Consider the following 18,483-nt stretch of genomic DNA (forward strand, 5'->3'; position numbering starts at 1 on the left):
GGTGAAATTCTTATTGTCTCAATCATTTCCGCGATGTATTCATGCTTGACAAAGGTTTTGAGAGATATAAAGCAAGTTCTAGAGATACAATTCACAAAAGATTGATCGCACATGAAGAATAAAGTGCTAAGAGCTATTGGATGCACTTTCATTAGGCTCAAAACTCACATTTGTGGTGCAAATAGTTCTCAGTTCTTACAAATCTCATCATGCCAACCCTATCTCAATGCATCAACTTGACAATCAAAGGCAACAATGAAGTTAAACAAAAGTCCCATAACCTTTATTTGAAAAATTGAGTTCACAAGACATAGACATGCTTTCTAGCCCTTTACAAATCAAGTTCAAGTTTCATCATAGGAGTTGGAAGGAACTAAACACAAACAAAACACACAAAAACTAGAAACAACTAAAAGCTAAAAACATTTTTTTTTAAACAATTTGAATTTATTGAATTTAAACTAGACCTTCCCCCCACACTTGAACTTAACATTGTCCTCAATGTTAAAAAGTATTTTCTTGAAAGCTTTGCAATGAAAGAGTCAAGCATGGTAAGAAGGAGCATGCAAACTATCACAAAAACAAAGAAGTGACTGGAATTTAAACACAATGAGGTACATAAAGCAAGAGAAAGGTAAGAAATTGCTCCCCCTTCAAGACCATGAAGTTCACTCAAGTCACCAACAATCACTAACATGCAAGACTTCGAGGTCTTGCCTTCCAAGCTACTTCAATGGTGTCATGTCTTCAAGAAAAGTTCCAAGTGTTTTCCTCCTCCTTTACTTGCATCATAAGCTTGGCTACCTCCAAGTAGAGCTTTGTTTTAAGGACATCTTGCCGGTCCATTGATTCTTCATTCACTCAAGGGGGCTTCTTGAGACAACTAACTCCCTTGTTTACCTTCCTTGAACTTCCAAGGCAAGCTCCCATGTCAACAAGTGCTCCCTTGAGCAATCCTCCAATTTGTTTCTTCTTCTTGATGGGGGTGAGGAGTGACTCAAAGCCTTGTGAACATCGTAAGACCGGAAGAGGTGACCAAACTTCTTTCTTATTTTTCTCATCTCCCCTTACTCTTGCCTCTCCATAGTAACCCAAAAAGTAGCATTCATTCATGTCATCCAGAATTTGAAGGGGAGGAAAGATTTGGAACTTGATTTTGTCTCTAAGTACCTTCATGCTCATGGTGCCTTTCTTCACATTAATCTTGACACCAGCAGTGGCCATGAAAGCTCTTCTAAAGATGATAGGAAGCTCATTGTCAACCATGGGGGCTTCCTCCATGTCTAGGACTATAAAATCCACTGGTATAACAAACCTTGCAACATTGACAAGCATATTCTCCAAGATTCCTCTAGGATACCTCACGCTTCTATCCGCCAACCGGAGAGTGATTGAAGTTGGTTTCAAAGCTCCTTCAAGACCAAGCTTCTTTAAAGCCGAATAGGGCATTAAATTGATACTTGCCCCAAGATCCATCAAGCAATTGTCAAAAGTAGTTTCTCCAATCTTGCTTGGAATAGTGAAGCTTCCCGGATCTTTGAGCTTTGGTGGAAGCTTTCTTTGAATGATAGCACTCACTTCTTCACAAAGAGCCACTTGCCCATGTTCTTTGAACTTTTTCTTCTTCATGCACATATCCTTCAAGAACTTAGCATAAGATGGGATTGTCTTCACGGCTTCAAGGAGTGAAATGTTTATATGAACCTTCTTGAACAAATCAATCACCTCCCTCAATTGGCTCTCTTTCTTGAGTTTTTTCTCTTGTTGCCATACAGCTTGAGGGTAAGGGAGAGACACTTCTTCTTGTTGCACAATCTTCAAAGGAGGATTAAAAGTGATACCTCTTTGGAATGGTCTATCGATTGGATGATCATTGGACACTTCTTTTTCATGGTTGGCCTTGGAATTTCAGTTGTTTTTCATGACCTCATCTTGTCCTTCATTATAATCCAACACAATTTTCTCATGCTTTAATCTCCTTTCAAAACCCGGTGGCTCTCTTGGAGTTACAACTTCTTCATTAGTGGGCATGTACACATTGTTCTCAACTTGCCTTCCACTTCTCAAAATGGTGATGGCCTTGGCTTCATGCCTTGGATTGTTGACCACTTGACTTGGAAACACTCCTTGCTTCCTTTGGCTCAACTCACGGGCTAGTTGCCCTATTTGTACCTCATGCTTGCTCACACTCTGTTGGATGACGTTGATCTTCTCATCTTGTTTTGTTTGATTGTTCACAAAGGCGGCCATCATTTCTTCAAAGGTAGGTGTCACTACAAGAAATTTGGGTATATGCAACGGGTTTATATGCAAGGAGTCAAAATTCCTTGCAATTGGTTTACTTATACAAAGAATTTTGTGAATCCTTGCATCTGGCTCTTTTGAGTTTGCAAGGAATGCAACGATTCCTTGTACTTAGTTTTCTGAAATCTAAAAAAATGGTAAATTCCTTGTATATAGATTTAGAATCCTTGCAATTATTGCTGGGCGGGATTTTTTAGCGCTCTCCAAAATCACAACTGCAACGATCTGACGATTCCTTGTTTTTATTTGTGGACTCCTCTCAGAGCCTTTATCACTAGACTGACTCTAGTTAGAAAAAGAAGAAACAAAAGTTCTCTGACTTCTCTTTGGTCCTTCCAGATCGATGAAGAACACACCCAAAATACCAAAACCCCAAATCCGACTGTGAATGGCGAATCTGGAACTCATGAACACTCGCACTCAAACTCAACCCCAAAAGTCAACAATGCAAGGTTCTCCATCTCTCATGTCGTCATCTCCACCTATCTCTGCTTTCTTGCTCGCACTCACTCAATAAGTTTGGGTCTTCTTTATCGCTCGCACTCGCTCGCAAGGTTCTCCCTTGATCTCTGGATATAATTTGGTTTATTTTCAATTCAGTTTGCCTAGGGTCTATATGATTGCATTTGGGTTTCAAGATTGGGCTTTTTGTTTAGGCATTGCCCTCTCTCTCGACCTCTCAAGTTTGTTAAAGCTTCAATTTTTTTGGGTTGTATGTTTAACTGCTCTATTGTTTGTGTTTGGCGCAAAAACCAGTTGGCTTGCAAACTGTCTCTTTTGAGCGTGTGCGCAGGCGTGCCAGCACCGTAGGGTGCAGTCGTCGGGGTAGTCCCTTGACTTGACTTCTTCTTCAAGCGTTGTGGACGAGGAGAACACCAACCTCGCCACAAGGTTCTTCTCTAGCCTTCCGGGAAAGGACTTTCTGCCTTACGGATAAGGACTTTGGGTGTGATCTCTTCGCGTCACCGAATCGATACTTAGTATTGTAGACTAAGCAGAGCAATCACTGGGAAGTTTGGAGAAAGCACGGGTTGCGCTAAAGCGTGACTTTAGCTTCGCTGGGTTGCGAGGGCGTTACCCTTGCTTCGCTGGTAGTAACGGTGGCGGTTGCGCTCGCAGTCGGCTCCTGGGGAGACTAGGACTGGAAGTACGGTCGCCGGGTTGATCTGGTGATGCTGACAGTCGGCTCTTGGAGAGACTAGGACTGGCGGGCGATCACCGGGTTTCAACAAGGTTGAAGGCTTGCTCCGGGGAGGCTTTGTAATCGCTAGGATTGATTGATTTGAGAGAGGTCCTTAATTCGTCCTTGAAACCTGGTATATATACCTAGGGTTTCGATTGCTCCTTGCCACAAAAGGATTATTGGCTGAAGTTTCCTATTCAATCCTCGCTACCCGACTCCAATAAGGTTTCGTTTTCCTTATGGATCACGGAATGGGTGAAGTTGTAACCCAAACCCGAATAGGCTTATTTTTTGGGCCGCAGGTATCGGCCCGCTGTGCTGAATCCACTAAAGGATCTTGCCAAAATTACTTTTGGGCTCAAACATTGCCCCCCAAGCCCCGATGTCAGGCCCACTAAGCTGTAACTGATAGAAGGGGGTTAAAACGACATGCCTGGTGATCGAAACGATGTCATTAATGAAGGTAGCGTCTATTCGCTTAGCAAAACGTCTTTTCGTCGCATCGTTTCCCTCACAAAATCTTTTATTTAAATACCGCAGCCAAATAGAGACCTGTCACATCAGAAACCCTTCCAGTCTCCTAAACTCAGAAATCTCTCGCTCCATACCCGCTTTACAGAAACCCAGAAATGGCTCCCCCAAAGAAGGTGATTATCGATCAGGAAGGAGAGCTCACTGAGAATGTCGCTCGCACTTGGGGAGCCAACATCGGTGGCCGTTGTCGTATCCATACCTCTGTCAAGAGGCCTCTGCTTCTCAGGCTTTCAGATCATCACGCCGGACTGGGTCCGACACCGCGAGACTCCATTCCTGCTGACGCTCTCACTCTCTATAGCCTGCCCATTCGTAGACCCACTCAAGTCCTCCGGAGGACCCCTGCGGATTTCAGCAGTTGGGGTGCGCAGAATCATAAAGCAAAAATAGGACACTGGCCATCCAAAATTAGCGAAGATGAGCTCTCCTGGTATCATGAAGTAAGAGCACGAGATTTGGCTCGCTGGAACGAGGCAGGTATTACCCACACTATTGATTTATGCTTTCGCCTTCCTCGCGGTGGGAATCTCTCACCACTCGCTGCCTTCCTTTGCTTCTGGCATACTGCTACCAATACCTTCGATTTTCGATTCGGTCAAATGAGTATAACCTTGTTACTGGATTGCCCATCGATGGCGAGCCCTATCTGCATGGCTAATTCGATTCTGACACCTTCGCATCAACCATGGACCAAACTGGTCGTAGTGCTCATAGCGGCTCTTACCCGCGGTGGTTGACTTTCTATCGCAAAGAGCGCAATGCTACTGGTGGCATTGCTTTTCTGGAGTATTGGCTCTGTAAATTCATATTCTGTACTTCCTCCTGTAAGCCCACTGGTGCTTGGACTTTTCTAGCGACAGCCCTCTACAATGGCCGCCGCGTGGGATTAGGACAACCAGTGTTGGGTGCCCTCTACCGTACTCTATATCAGGCCACTATGCATCCTTTTGAGACCAGCATTTCTGGCCCTTTTTGGATCCTTGATTTCTGGATTCAAACTTATTTTTCATTCTTCCGCCGCGACGATATTCCACTACTACCACCGACTAATGCCCTTCTTGGTCATTGGTTCTGTCGCGATGTGAGGTACACATCTCACCCCTATTCTGAATGCTTCTCATACTTGTATCTCCTGCACGAAATGCCATACTGCGATTTAATACTCAGTAGGAGATACCCTGCTCCTCTTCAAAACGGATTTCTTCCTGGGGCTCCCAACTATAATGATCGCGCGCGCTTGGCTTTTCGCCGCGCGATCTCTTGTTCAGACATTAGGCTCGCTGTTGATGAACTCAGTTATGAGCTCTATGCCCCCAACCATTTTGCCCGCCAGTTTGGTCTTATTCAGCTGGTGCCTTTCCTCCTCTATGATGCCTGGAATTTCTATACCTCTTGGCGACGAATTGGTCCCTCTGATGGGGCTCCGCCAGAGCAAAGCATGCTCGCACTGGTCGACCTCCCAAACTGGGCTAATAATATCGTCCCCGTGGATGGGACCGCTGAAGATTATGATCAATGGTGGAAAGAAGTTTCTGTTAACTGCTGGAGGCAAAGGGACGACGAACTCTTCGCAGCCATCTTTGAAGACTTGAGATATCCTTATGATGCTGATACTGAAGCACTCGCTCGCTTTCATGAAGATGAAGAAAGACCTCCACCACCCGAACCGGCTCCGCGACCCGCGTGAGCCCCGCGCTTGGTTCAAGCTGGTATTGTTATTCGCGAGCAACCTCCAGAGGTACTTGCCTTGATATGTTCTTTTGTTTCCTTTATCACCTCCACCTCTGTCCCCTAACTCGAAATTTATAGCAGAGACGTGCACCACCTTTAGGCAGTCGCGCAGTGGGTGTTCCTCCGGCTACCGTTCCAGCTGCTAAACAAAAAGCAGTACTGATCAGGCCTGAAGTAGAGGACACTTCCTCTGATGATGATAATCCTCAGACTGTAAGGATTCTCGCTTTAGAACCTTCTTTATTTTAGCAGCCTTCTCGACGTCTAATTGACTTTGTTTAAATCTTGACAGATTGCCGCTGCTCTGGCACGTAAACGCAGTCGCGCTGAGCTCAGAACTGATCCATGGGCAGAAGACGAACCAGCCGCTGATCGACTGGTAATGCCTCTCTCCCGGAAACATTGATGCCTTGTCTTGTTATGTATGGTTTATAACGTTTCTCTGCTTCAGGTTCGTCGCAGGCTTTCAAGGCCAATTGGGGAAGGATCCTCTGCTGCCAGCGAGGGTGTATCTGGTACAAACGCCCAAGAGACCGATGGTGGCCCTCCCACTGCGATCAATGCGGCAAACCAAATGCAGTTGGTTGTAATTTTAGAACCAGTTATAGTTGACGGTCCGCCTGAGGTTGAAGATAGGATGTCTCTCCTTCCTACCTTCCGCGAGGAGCCCATTCCCCTTCTGGCATCGACGGTGCCTGACCTGGATCCAATCCTTGGTGACGCTGCTCTAGCGCCAATGGTAGATTTCCGCGAGCCAGCAGTTGAAGAGGTAACTCTTTTAATCAAAAATGTTCATCTTTTACCTTTGGCTTGGTTATTCTGAAAGTACATCTTTTTTTAGGGTCCAAACGCGGAAGTAGCAGCAGAAGAAATAGCGAACGAGGATCCTGCTGAACCTGTTCCTAATGTGGTTGGCCAAGAACCTGCTCCCCATGCCCCCCAAGTCATTGAAGCTGGGGAACCTGAAGAACTTCATGAACCAGTGCCTGAAGCTATACCTATCGCGGAGCCTCCTGAGGCCCCTGACGCTGAGCCCCCTACTCCATCCACTTTAGAACGTTTAGCTCGCGTGCTCGAAGTCACCCCACCTGGGGTTGTAGATGAAGCCAGAGAGGGTCTTCGTCGCCTCTTGGGTCCCAATATACTGATTCCTGGCGCGCCCGCTAGAGTTTTGGAGTACCTGAGGGTGCTTCTTCGCGAGGGCGCTGTCACTGAAGAACAATTCCAAGAGGTTGATGGACTGCTGCAAGATCTCCCACAAGGGCTTAACGAAAGGGCAGTCGCTAACGCGCAGGCTAAACAGACTGAAACACACTACCAAGCTCTTACTCATCAAACTGACAATGCCCGCGGTTTCTTGGGTGATCAGGCTGATCTCATCAGGGATCTGACACTTGAGAGGAACCACCTGAGATCCCAGATTCTTTCTTTTCAAGCCCGCTTGATCGAGGTCACTGCTATGCTCGCCCACGCAGAGCCTCAATTGGAACAACCCCTCGCTGCCTTCGAGACGCTGTCCCAAGAACTGGCCCAAGCCCGTGTGGCAGCCCAACAGGCCGCTCAAGCTGCTGCGGATGCTAACTTTCGACTGGACGAGCTCTTTCTCCGCTTGACCCGAGCAGGCCGGAGACTTTTGGGCCCCTAGTTATTCCATTACTGGGCCCATATTTGTATGAACAATATTATTATTAATATCTAAAATACTTAGCCCACCTTGCTTGGCCCAAATACATGTTCAGATTTTCTGGCAGTTTAGCGTTTAATCCACCTTTATTGCTGTTGAACTGTTTGAAAAGATATTCTCGAAACAAAGCGGTTATCTCCTTGAAAATTGCCCCGCGCTCCCCACGCGCTTTCAATCATCTTCATTTCCGAGATCTTTACATTCAATTCCATCGACACTCTTATTGATGGCGTTGAACGTACTTCAACTGCCCCTCTAAGAGTCGAGACCACTGAAACTGGTCCTATAAATACCTGTGCTTGTGAGAAGAAAAATTCAAGCGAATATGGCTTTCCCAGTAATAGTGTCACAAACCCTACTTCTCTTTCTTCTGTTTCTGAAATCTTCTCCTCACGATCTCGACCTCAAACCCAAATCCTTAGGTCTTATGGCTTAATCTCAATACCTGGGTAGGTCTCATGGCCTAATCTCAGGTCCATCCGCATGTCTTTGGTCTCTGGAAATCCGGATAGGAATCTCCGGTTTCAGTTAGGCTGAAGAACACGCGGCGCTCCTAACGTGGCGGAACGAGATTCTGAGTGATCCCTCTCCTCAGATTTCTCGTGTGGAGCAGGCGGGAGAAGAGCGGGCGGCCACTCGTGGCCGAGCGTTCTTCTTTCGCAGCCTACCTCTAGGGACAGACTGTCTGACTTATGTTTTTCCGCTAGAGGTAGATGTGGTTGTGAGTCGCGCTCTCCTGCAGACCATCTCCATCCCGGAAGGTAATGGATTGTTTCCTTCCTTCCATCTTCAGTACAAATGAGAGCAGCTGCGACTCAGATCAGATAAGACATGTGGGTGAAGAGAGGGAGAGGAAGAGTACTCTTGATCATAGCACCGCCCCCTTGTCGCCGCAAGACTCAAGACTTCAGCAACTCTTATGATTTGTGGGCCACTTTTGGCCTTGTAACCTGCAAAATGTAATAGTTTCGATCTGTACTGCTTCTGGCCGCAAAGCCACTTTATGAATGAAAGTTTCTAGGTATTATTGCAAAAGAAACTGTTATAAAATAAGGCCTCATGCATAGGCCATTACATATATATATATATTCTTAACACATCTTGTCAAGAAATTTGAAAATAAAAATTGCTACAAAAAGTATTGCTACAATATACAGCCTCTGTGAAGGCCTGAATATATAGCCTGAAATTTGAAATTAAAAATTGCTACAAAAAGTATTGCTACAATATACAGCCTCTGTGAAGGCCTGAATATATAGGATGTTGCCCCCCTAGGGTTCGTAGGTGAAGGGAAGACAGGATGCGAAGGCCACAAGAAAGGCCTGAGTAGGAATGGATGTTGGGAACTGACGAAGACTATGTTTGCCCCCTGTCTGAGAAGGGGAATCTGGAGGGTCTTCGAACTCCCAAACACTAGGGTAATATTTCTTCAGGAATCGGCCGTTGATGGGGTTGCGATGGATGTCACCGTCCAAATCTTTTAGGTGAAAGGCCCCGCGCTCCAGAATGCGGTGAACAACAAAGGGTCCTTCCCATCGCGGGGTCCATTTATCGCGACCTGTCAACTTCTCACCAAAGGGAAGAACAGCCTTCCAAACAAGGTCACCTTCTTTGTAACTACGGCCACGCGTCCTCTTGTCATAGGCGCGAGCAACACACTGTTTTTCCATTACCAAATTATCCAAAGCTGTTAAGCGCTGATCGCTGAGGTCCTCATGCTCTTGCCACATCGCTTGGACATAGTCTTCGCCTATCAAGTGATGCTGATCTTGGACTCGCAAGGATTGAACGTTGAGTTCCAAGGGTAAAACTGCGTCATGACCAAACATGAGTGCATAGGGTGTTGTAGCAGTGGGATTCCTCTTGGAAGTGCGATAAGCCCATAATGTCTCATACAGCGTGCTGTGCCACTGGCGAGGGTTTTCAACAAGCATCTTCTTGAGAAGGGTGATAATAATCTTGTTACTGGCTTCCGCTTGACCGTTGGACTGAGCATAATATGGAGTGCTGTGGATGAACTGGATGCCCAACTCGTTGACAAGTGTCTCTACCTCACCGCCCATGAACGCTGCCCCCCTGTCGGAAACGAGCAAGATGTATCGGTCACAACTGTTTCATCCATGTCCTCTTGCAGGTTCAGCTTGGGTTCTTTGACAGGGATGTCAGTATTGAATTTCTTAGCCAGCCGCTCTACCAATGATTCCTCCGTAAGGCCTTTTACCTCACATTGCTCATGCCCCAGTATCCCGGTGGCTCGCTCAGGCGAGTTGGACTTTGGGTCGTTTGTTGTAGTCACCTCAGGGGTAACAACGACACTCTGGACCTTTTTAGGTTTCCACTATAACGTATCGGTAATCTTGTCCTTGCCCCCCAGTCTCTCAAAAACTGAGGATTTGACCTCTGAGTCGTCGCGAAACAACTTGCGCCTGACATGTGGTCGCCTAGGCGGTGAACTCTCCTTTCGAGCTGGCGAAAGTCTCCTCTCGTCTGTGATCCTGCAAAAAACACTGGGCTTAGATGCCCTTTTTGCTGAGCTCGCTTGCTTCTGGAAGCTGCGGGGAGTTATTAACGGTTTAGCAGCTAATATCTCCATCTTTCTCTGATACTGCTCAGGTGATTTGACCAGCTGCGAAGGTTTGATCAGACCCTGGTCCAGAGCCTCTAGCGCACGTTTAGCTTCTCCAAATCTGCGCTGCAGTTTTCTCTTCTTGGAAGGACTTATCTCTACTGCCTTCCCCTTCTCCCTTGTGTACCACTTACCTTCCTTAATAGTGGCGGCAGAAGCAGGAGGTATGTAGGGTTTGGTCAAGATGTCTTTACGCTTGATCATAGCCTTCTCTTCTGATTTCTGATCAACCGCGGCCGCTTTCAACTTCTGGAAGAGATTGGAATCCTTTGGGGATGGTGGTGATTCCAATTTCTCTTTTTCTCTTGGGCTGGAAGGTTGATAGTTCCGCGATGGCGACGACCATTTGATGGGTGGGAGAGAACCAAAACGAAATGTCTGCTCGACCGCCTCGTGTGACACTTGAATGCCACACTCTTTCTTGCATCGCGAGCATAAGACCACAGATGAGGCTTGACCCACTGGCTCAAACTTCCTCTTTACAGGAGGCTCATCCTTGTCAGGTTGGTCTCCTTTCCCCTTTTCATTCAAATCCAGGGTTGGTTTCCTCCGGCTCTGCTTAGTCCAGTTCACGTCGACCATGTTGACCCAGTGTCAGGAAAAGGGTTCAGGTCTACGAGCGCTGCCGCTGTTACTGGAGCCTCTACCTGCAAACTACCATTATTAAGCCATACCTGAATCTGGTCTTTGAGTTTCACACAGTCTGCTGTATTATGATTCCACAGGTTGTGAAATTTGCAGTACTTCTTCCCTTTTAGCTAGTCTGGACGAGGAAACGGTCCAAAGTCGGTCTTTACCATCTTCGCGTTGATCATCTCATCTAGGATTTCATGTGCCTTATTGGCATCATATGTATATGCCGCGAATTCCGGTTTGGTGAAGGCCATTGATTTGAGCTTGACAGGTTCCTTGGAAATTTTCAACTGTTTCAAGGCTGGATTCTTTCTCCCTGTCAGCTCATAAGCAGCGATGTCATTATCCTCCTCTTCATCATCGTCCTGACTCAACTCTTCACTGTGATGGTGATAGTAGGGGTCATAAGTAGCCGGTTGGTAGCTCAGGGCTGCTACGGTGCGATGTTTTCCTGGTACATATGTCCCCTTGGAGGCATTCTTCCTTGCATCAGTTTCTCTGAGGAGATGCTCGAAGCTGCCCACCTCTGTGATGAGTTCTCCCATTGACTGGATCATGCTGCCATGCTGCTTCTTTCGCTGTCGAGGCTCTAAACCCTTGATTGCCAACTTGATCAACTCTTTCTCCGGCTGGATCACGTTCAGTTTGGCCTTCTGAATCTGGAAGCGTTGAAGGTATGCAACGGCGGATTCAGTAGGCTGCTGAGCCATCTGAGTGAGAGAAGCCAAATCAACTTCAGGCTCAATGGCTCCAAAAGTTTCTCGAAAGAGTTTTTCCATTGCGGGCCAATATGCCACTGTTCTTGGTTGGAGTTTGGAAAACCACCTGAAGGCCGCTCCCGAAAGAGAAGTGCCAAAGATCCTGCACTTGAGGATGTCATCATTCTGGTACTGGCCGCATTGCACTCTGAACCTGGCCAGATGAGTGACTGCATTCTCGGTGTCTTCCCCTGAAAAAGTAGAAAATATGATGTTTTTATATCCCCTGGGAAATGGCGCGAGCATTATATGCGGCGGGAAAGGTCCCTCATAGACCCCATCCATTTGGGCTCTCGGGTTAGCCAGTCTGATCATCTCCTCGACCTCCTCTCGTCTAACATATTCCGGGCTTGGAGGAGGGGGAGGTATTGCCATAGTGTGGCGAGCAGCCTGTATGGGTATTGCTTGGTTCACAATTGCTGCCCCTTCTCCTATCTGGACAACGCGAGTTGTAGCGGGCTGTTGAAGAGTCACTGCCGCCATAGGCATCTCTTTTGCCAAAGCTGTTATCTTGACAAGATTACCAGCTTGGTCAATCCCGTAATAACTTCCTGGCAGCTCTTGATATATGTTTTCCGCTCCGTCGCTGTCGTATTGAACGAACACGGTGGAGTCGGACGGAGCTGCGCCACCTTTTGATGTCTGCTGCTTCTGTCTGGTGGTCTGCCCGCCTGACGAAGTAGCCTTTTCTTTGCTACCGCCAATAACCAGCGCTTGTTCTTTATTTTTCTGTGGCGTAGCTGTTGTGGAAGGTGTAGTGGTGTTGCTGCTAAATTTCTCTCGCTGATTCGGCGGCACGTACTTGCCTGAACCAGACGGTTGACCAAGGGAACCAAGGATAACGTTAGGATCACCTAACGTCTTATTCAACACTTCTCTAGCTTGGTTCAACTCGGCTCTTTGCATGGCCACCTCCGTTGCGAGATTCTCTCCATCCTTACGAAGACTTGCCATATCGGACGCTGCCTGCTTCGAATGGTTCCCAATAATCTCTATCAATCCTTGGTGGCTCCGGTTCTGGTCCTCTGCAATACTTGTAGCATGAGCCCTTAACGCATTCTCTGTTTGTGAGATTTGTTATGTAGTCTCCACTGACTGTCGGGAAAGACGTTCGTTTATCTCACGTATAATCTTGTTTGTCCTCGCGTTTTCCCTTTCAAAATCAGCGGCGATCCACCTGCTATGATTCTCGACGTTTTCCCTCATGATCGCGAGTGCGACCTCGGTGGTCGCTCCCTCTGGAATAGGCTTCGCAACGAAAGCCTCTATTCCTCCACTCCCCACTGTGTTGGAGATAGTGGAAGTGACAGGCTCATTGGCCTGAATAGCAGTAGTAGTTTGACCCTCAGCAGCGGTCTGGTGATTCTCTCCTTGTTCCATTGACATATTGGAGGATTCGGAATGGAGAGAGAATCTTTGAATAACTTGTTCTTCAGAAAGACCACGACACTCCGCACGAGGATGCGGTGTGTAACTGGAGGTCTTATGCTTTGAGCAGTTAGCGTAGCCCTTTTGGTAAGGGTTTTCGCTTGATTTCCCAATGGCTAACGTTCACGAAAAGACACTAGTGGGTCCCACTGGGCGTGCCAAAATGTTTGGCGCAAAAACCAGTTGGTTTGCAAACTGTCTCTTTTGAGCGTGTGCGCAGGCGTGCCAGCACCGTAGGGTGCAGTCGTCTGGGTAGTCCCTTGACCTGACTTCTTCTTCAAGCGTTGTGGACGAGGAGAGCACCAACCTCGCCACAAGGTTCTTCTCTAGCCTTCCGGGAAAGGACATTCTGCCTTACGGATAAGGACTTTGGGTGTGATCTCTTCGCGTCACCGAATCGATACTTAGTATTGTAGACTAAGCAGAGCAATCACTGGGAAATTTGGAGAAAGCACGGGTTGCGCTAAAGCGTGACTTTAGCTTCGCTGGGTTGCGAGGGCGTTACCCTTGCTTCGCTGGTAGTAACGGTGGCGGTTGCGCTCGCAGTCGGCTCCTGGGGAGACTAGGACTGGAAGTACGGTCGCCGGGTTGATCTGGTGATGCTGACAGTCGGCTCTTGGAGAGACTAGGACTGGAGGGCGGTCACCGGGTTTCAACAAGGTTGAAGACTTGCTCCGGGGAGGCTTTGTAATCGCTAGGATTGATTGATTTGAGAGAGGTCCTTAATTCGTCCTTGAAACCTGGTATATATACCTAGGGTTTCGATTGCTCCTTGCCACAGAAGGATAATTGGCTGAAGTTTCCTATTCAATCCTCGCTACCCGACTCCAATAAGGTTTCGTTTTCCTTATGGATCACGGAATGGGTGAAGCTGTAACCCAAACCCGAATAGGCTTATTTTTTGGGCCGCAGGTATCGGCCCGCTGTGCTGAATCCACTAAAGGATCTTGCCAAAATTACTTTTGGGCTCAAACAGTTTGTTTTGAATTTTTCCTTTCTTGCGTTTTTGCTTGGTTGTAGGTTGAATTGTTCTGGTGATGCCGATTGAAATTACTCATGAATGTGTATTTGAGGTATTGTAACATTTTTAGATCCCCCCATTTAAGATGTTCAGAATGTGGATATCGATGGTTGGATTTCTTTGGATGAATACTTTCACATTGCTCTTGGAGTCTTGGTACAGTTTGAAACAGTTTTCACTATATTTTTTCCCTCATAATGTTATATTAGCTATTTTGTTGACTGCATTCCTATCACACTTCATTATCTCCCTAATTTTGGATTTACTCTCAGAACTTTATTACACTAAGTTCGAAGATTAACTTATTTGAAAAGTGGGACTCTGATTGTTGATGCTGGTGTGTGAGCATTTGTGTGATTATTTCAGATATGAAAGTTATACATGATTTGAGTTGCTAGCTTAAATTTATTGTGCAGATAGCCAGATAGTAGTAATAAGAACAAAAAATAGAAGAAAGAACACAGAAACAAAAACAAAATTGATCACCTCTATAGTTCTAGGGGACCTTCAAAGTGAAAGCCAGTCACTTTAGTGCATGAGAAAGTACCTTAAAAGAATAAACTAATAACATTCTCGAAAAGTATCAAGTATGTAGTGAGTTGAAGCTCCATTGTTACTGAAACTTAATACTTCCAGGCCCATTATCTTTTTCATTCATATCCTAATCCCATAAAGACGTCTTGCACTCAATATATGGTGTAGCATGTTAACAGATATTTTACTAATAGTACTGATGCATTTTTAGAATGAAAATGTTGTCTAACTGTATTCACTATCTCTGCAGCAAACGCTCTAGCTACCTAAGTAATGTTACAGATAGATTCCTTCAACTTCTTTGAAGAAATTTACTCAGCTTTCACTTGATTGTTGTCTCTTTGATATAGAAATGTTCTGAGAGATCACTTGATAATCATGCCTACTACTCTACTAGTGCATTCTTTGCAGTTGGATCATTATTTTTCCATGTGGTTCCTGTAAAATTAATCCTCTCAAGTTGGAGCTTGCTATATATTCTAGTATGCAGGTATATTAATTAACCTCAATCTGCAATTGTTATGTGGAGTATACGTTGTATTGGATTTTTAACTTTTTTGGAGTGTGCCTCTGTATCCATACTCTGAAATCAAGTCACTTCTAGTGTAGGATACTTCTTGAAACTAGTTCAAAATGGTTGATAGCAACGCATCATCTGCAAAGGTACATAGCTGACTCAACTGTTCTGCCATCTTAGAAGATCGTATTGAATCCAAAAGTAGTACCATAAAGCATTTTATGCACCTGTTCTGTTTGAGAATTAAAGAATAAAAGAGTGACTCTCCAACACAAATATGGTTAGTTCTGTAATTGGTTTAATTATAATTGGATATTGGATAAAATTTCAATGATGTCCTAGTCTTATTTACATATACATTGAGTAATGCTTATTTACTGTCCACTATGTGCAATTTCTTTTGCAAGTGAACTGGGAGTTTTGTTCCTATCTTTTACTTTATGGCATATAGGGGGTTTGAGATCATATAGGCTGAATTTAATGGCATGTAAATATATCTGATCACAGCTAGTTATTGAGTGAGGCTATACGTATATTATTATGTAAATCTATGCAATTGGAGGCTATGCAATTGGAGTAGGGATAAAACGGTAGAAGGATACTTCTTTTAACTTTAATGGTCCGGTCACTGGTCTTATTATTATTACAATAGTAAAGCTTTGGATGTCAATGAGCAATTTCCTGTTAAGTGATATAGGGAAGCCTGTTACTCGTTTTCTTCATCTCTATCTCTCATATCATATTAGGTTGTCATTGGAAATCTGTTAGCTTAAACTGCTCTATTGTTTGATTTCAGATTAATTGTTTCCCTTATATCTAGGCCATGACTCTTGGATTTTGTTCCAAATTTGTTTCAGAGCCATGCGTTTAGAAGTTTGTACTGTTTTATGTTTGATCATGTGGAAGTGGGGAAATCCCCAAATTGGCGGGCTGCATATTTGGTTAAAATAGGGTCTGCCTTTCTTGTTTTCATGGGATTGATAGTGTCTAGACACGCCATTAAGAAGGTAATAGGAAAAAGAAAAAGCCTGTTGTCAAACTTGGATCCAATAAGCATAGCTCAATTTTCAGTTTCTTTGAAAGTAAAAAGTACCTTTTTGTATTATTTTGATTCATATTACGGCACAACCTGTGGAAACTACTACATAAAGATTTGCAACCAGTTCCTTATCCTTTATCAATCTGCTCCAAGTTTTGATTTAGTCATTAGTTGCATGCAACATGGTCTTGTCTGTGCATAAGTTTGAGAGAATCTTTCAATTGGACATAATAGATTGATAAAATGATACCCCTCTCTCTATGCCTCCCTCCCTCCCTCACTGTTGATATTCAGGTGTGAAAAGGAAACTGTTCTATTCCCTATACTCACTACTGGTAATTCCTTTCATTTCCAATAAGGATGGTTGTCCATATATGGTAGTTGCATACATATTTGAGTGGAAGGAAGAACCTGATCTGTTTATGTTTCTTATGCAGTTCCCATCCTTGGAGAATGTCCTAAGACATACTGGGGAACGATAGTAAATAATAGGTTGAGAATGATGTGGTAACTTTTGAGCATTGTTCTTAAATTAATGTGGCAACTTTTGCTTCTGTTATGCTCATTATCTATTTCCTTTAAGCTTCATAGTTAGCACCATCATGATAAGCTTCATAGTTAGCACCATCATGAGTGTCATTCACTTCATTTAGTTCCTGGCACATCACGTAAAGCTTTCTCTTTGCTTCTTGTTTTTCTTTTTGTTTTCTTCTCGCAAGTTAAGTATCTTATGTATTTCAATTATAGCATTTCAGGAACTCTCTTAACCTTATGTCCATATGAGGTACAAATTAAGCTTGAATATGTGACTCAAATATCATCAACAGAGAAGATTTTCAGGTTGCAGAGGTTGGTTTTGGTTTGGAGTTCATTTGGTAACGTCAATATTGACAATACATTAATATTATTCATGGCAACTTAGTTGATCGACTTCTGTTCTGGAGTCTAATTATTAAACTTCGAATGTGAAATTTGTAATTCTCAATGAGGCTTCTAATTTGAAGATGCTTTCTCTTCTCTACTTTTTTGCAGGTTGCCTGTGCTTTCATTTTGTGTTGGGACAAAGAGGTATATTTGTCTCTTCTTTTGCTTAAGAGTTGCTTCTATGAGTAATCTGCTATGTTTCTGGTCATGCTGTTCCTATTTTTTTGTTATTTAGGTATATATTGGGGAGTGGCTGCGACACTATCACCAATTTCAGTTCCGGATGATAGTATTTTGATTCTGACTTCAGTTTATCTTTTCTTCTCAAGCCGCTCTTCCTGACAAACCTAAAAGTCGCAAAATAGCACTTGCTTTTGGTTTGAGCCTCGGATGCCTCTGCGTGATTGTTCTTGGATTTGGAGTAGTTATGGTGGAGGCAAAGGCACAATAAATAGGCATTCTTTGATGTTAAAGGTACTTGCTTGCTAGATTAAACAACATTTGTTATTGACTGGGAAACTAATTGGAGTAACGATTCCTCTGCTTATTGCATGTGGTGATATTTCAGACAAGCATCATGAAGAAATTTCGCTCGGGAACTTGAAGAGATTTCATTTCATAGAACTTCAGATTGCAACAAATAACTTCAGCAACAAGTACCTACTAAGAAAAGGAGGCTTTGGACATGTTTACAAAGGAACTATCTGCGATGGCACTGTCGTAGCAATCAAGAGACTTAAAGATGGCAGTGCTCTTGGTGGAGAGATTCAATTCCAGACTGAAGTTGAAATGATCAGCCTAGCAGTTCATCGCAACCTTCTCAGGCTTTATGGGTTTTGCATCACTCCAACAGAAAGACTTCTAGTGTACCCATACATGTCCAATGGTAGTGTGGCTTCTCATGTCAAAGGTATTAAATCAAAGGAGAGAACCAACTCAATTAATCATTTAGAATGTTTGTTATGTTTGGCTAAATTTAAATCTTATGAATGCCTTTAACAGGGAAACCAGTGTTGGATTGGGGAACTAGGAAACGGATTGCCTTGGGAGCTGCAAGAGGATTGTTATACCTTCATGAGCAGTGTGACCCGAAAATTATCCACAAGGGTGTGAAGGTAGCAAATGTACTTCTTGATGACTACTGTGAAGCCGTGGTCGGAGATTTTGATTTGGCAAAGCTTTTGGATCACCAAGTGTTCTATGGTTAAGTGAAATATTGCTAAATCACAATTTTTAATGTACAAACGAACTAATTGTTTTTAATTCAAGGAATAAAAGAAAAGTCTGGAATGAAAATTGGTGTATTTTCTTTTATTCAATTTTAATTTTTTAATTTTTTTAAAACTAATTGCAAGGAATGATATGCAATGAATTCTCCTTGTATATTAGTTAACCATAGTTAACCTCAGGTGTTCAATTCCTTGCATTTGAGATGAACAATTCCTTGCATTTGTGAACTCAAATGCAAGGAATTTTTAGGTCGTTGTATTTGCTCTTTTGCAAGGACCTCTTTGCAAGGACCCAAATGCAAGGAATATTCCTTGCATTTGAGTTAACGTAAGGAATT

The 18,483-nt window shown here is 44.2% G+C and overlaps 1 protein-coding gene across 45 annotated transcripts; it reads left to right on the forward strand.

Annotated features, from left to right (window-relative positions):
* The first annotated feature begins 694 nt into the window (after positions 1 to 694).
* LOC133710068 (uncharacterized) lies at positions 695 to 18,230 on the forward strand. 45 transcript variants are annotated; one of them, XR_009846465.1, is made up of 12 exons: positions 849 to 2,263; positions 2,644 to 2,858; positions 13,902 to 13,954; positions 14,787 to 14,926; positions 15,046 to 15,099; positions 16,287 to 16,327; positions 16,430 to 16,499; positions 16,740 to 16,867; positions 17,025 to 17,060; positions 17,246 to 17,390; positions 17,485 to 17,826; positions 17,919 to 18,230. XR_009846465.1 is itself a non-coding variant. In XM_062136045.1 (10 exons), exons 3-10 carry the CDS (start codon positions 13,919 to 13,921, stop codon positions 17,256 to 17,258), a joined length of 492 nt encoding a protein of 163 aa, XP_061992029.1. In that variant the 5' UTR covers positions 849 to 2,263; positions 2,644 to 2,858; positions 13,902 to 13,918; the 3' UTR covers positions 17,259 to 17,389. The 45 variants fall into 45 exon arrangements, 5 of the variants coding, with proteins under 5 accessions (XP_061992029.1, XP_061992026.1, XP_061992027.1 ...); XR_009846467.1 differs by having other exon boundaries at positions 16,430 to 16,484; XR_009846468.1 differs by having other exon boundaries at positions 14,834 to 14,926; positions 15,041 to 15,099.
* The last annotated feature ends 253 nt before the right edge of the window (positions 18,231 to 18,483 follow it).

The sequence above is a fragment of the Rosa rugosa genome, chromosome 5 (assembly GCF_958449725.1).
Source record: "Rosa rugosa chromosome 5, drRosRugo1.1, whole genome shotgun sequence".
NCBI classification, from domain to species: Eukaryota; Viridiplantae; Streptophyta; class Magnoliopsida; order Rosales; family Rosaceae; genus Rosa; species Rosa rugosa.

Coding starts and splice junctions, on each gene's coding strand:
- LOC133710068 (XM_062136042.1), top strand. CDS start 13,919: ATGCCGATTGAAATTACTCATGAATGTGTATTTGAG. Junction 13,955..14,786: donor CTCATGAATGTGTATTTGAG/GTATTGTAACAT, acceptor TCTTTGATATAG/AAATGTTCTGAGAGATCACT. Junction 14,927..15,045: donor CTATATATTCTAGTATGCAG/GTATATTAATTA, acceptor CTTCTAGTGTAG/GATACTTCTTGAAACTAGTT.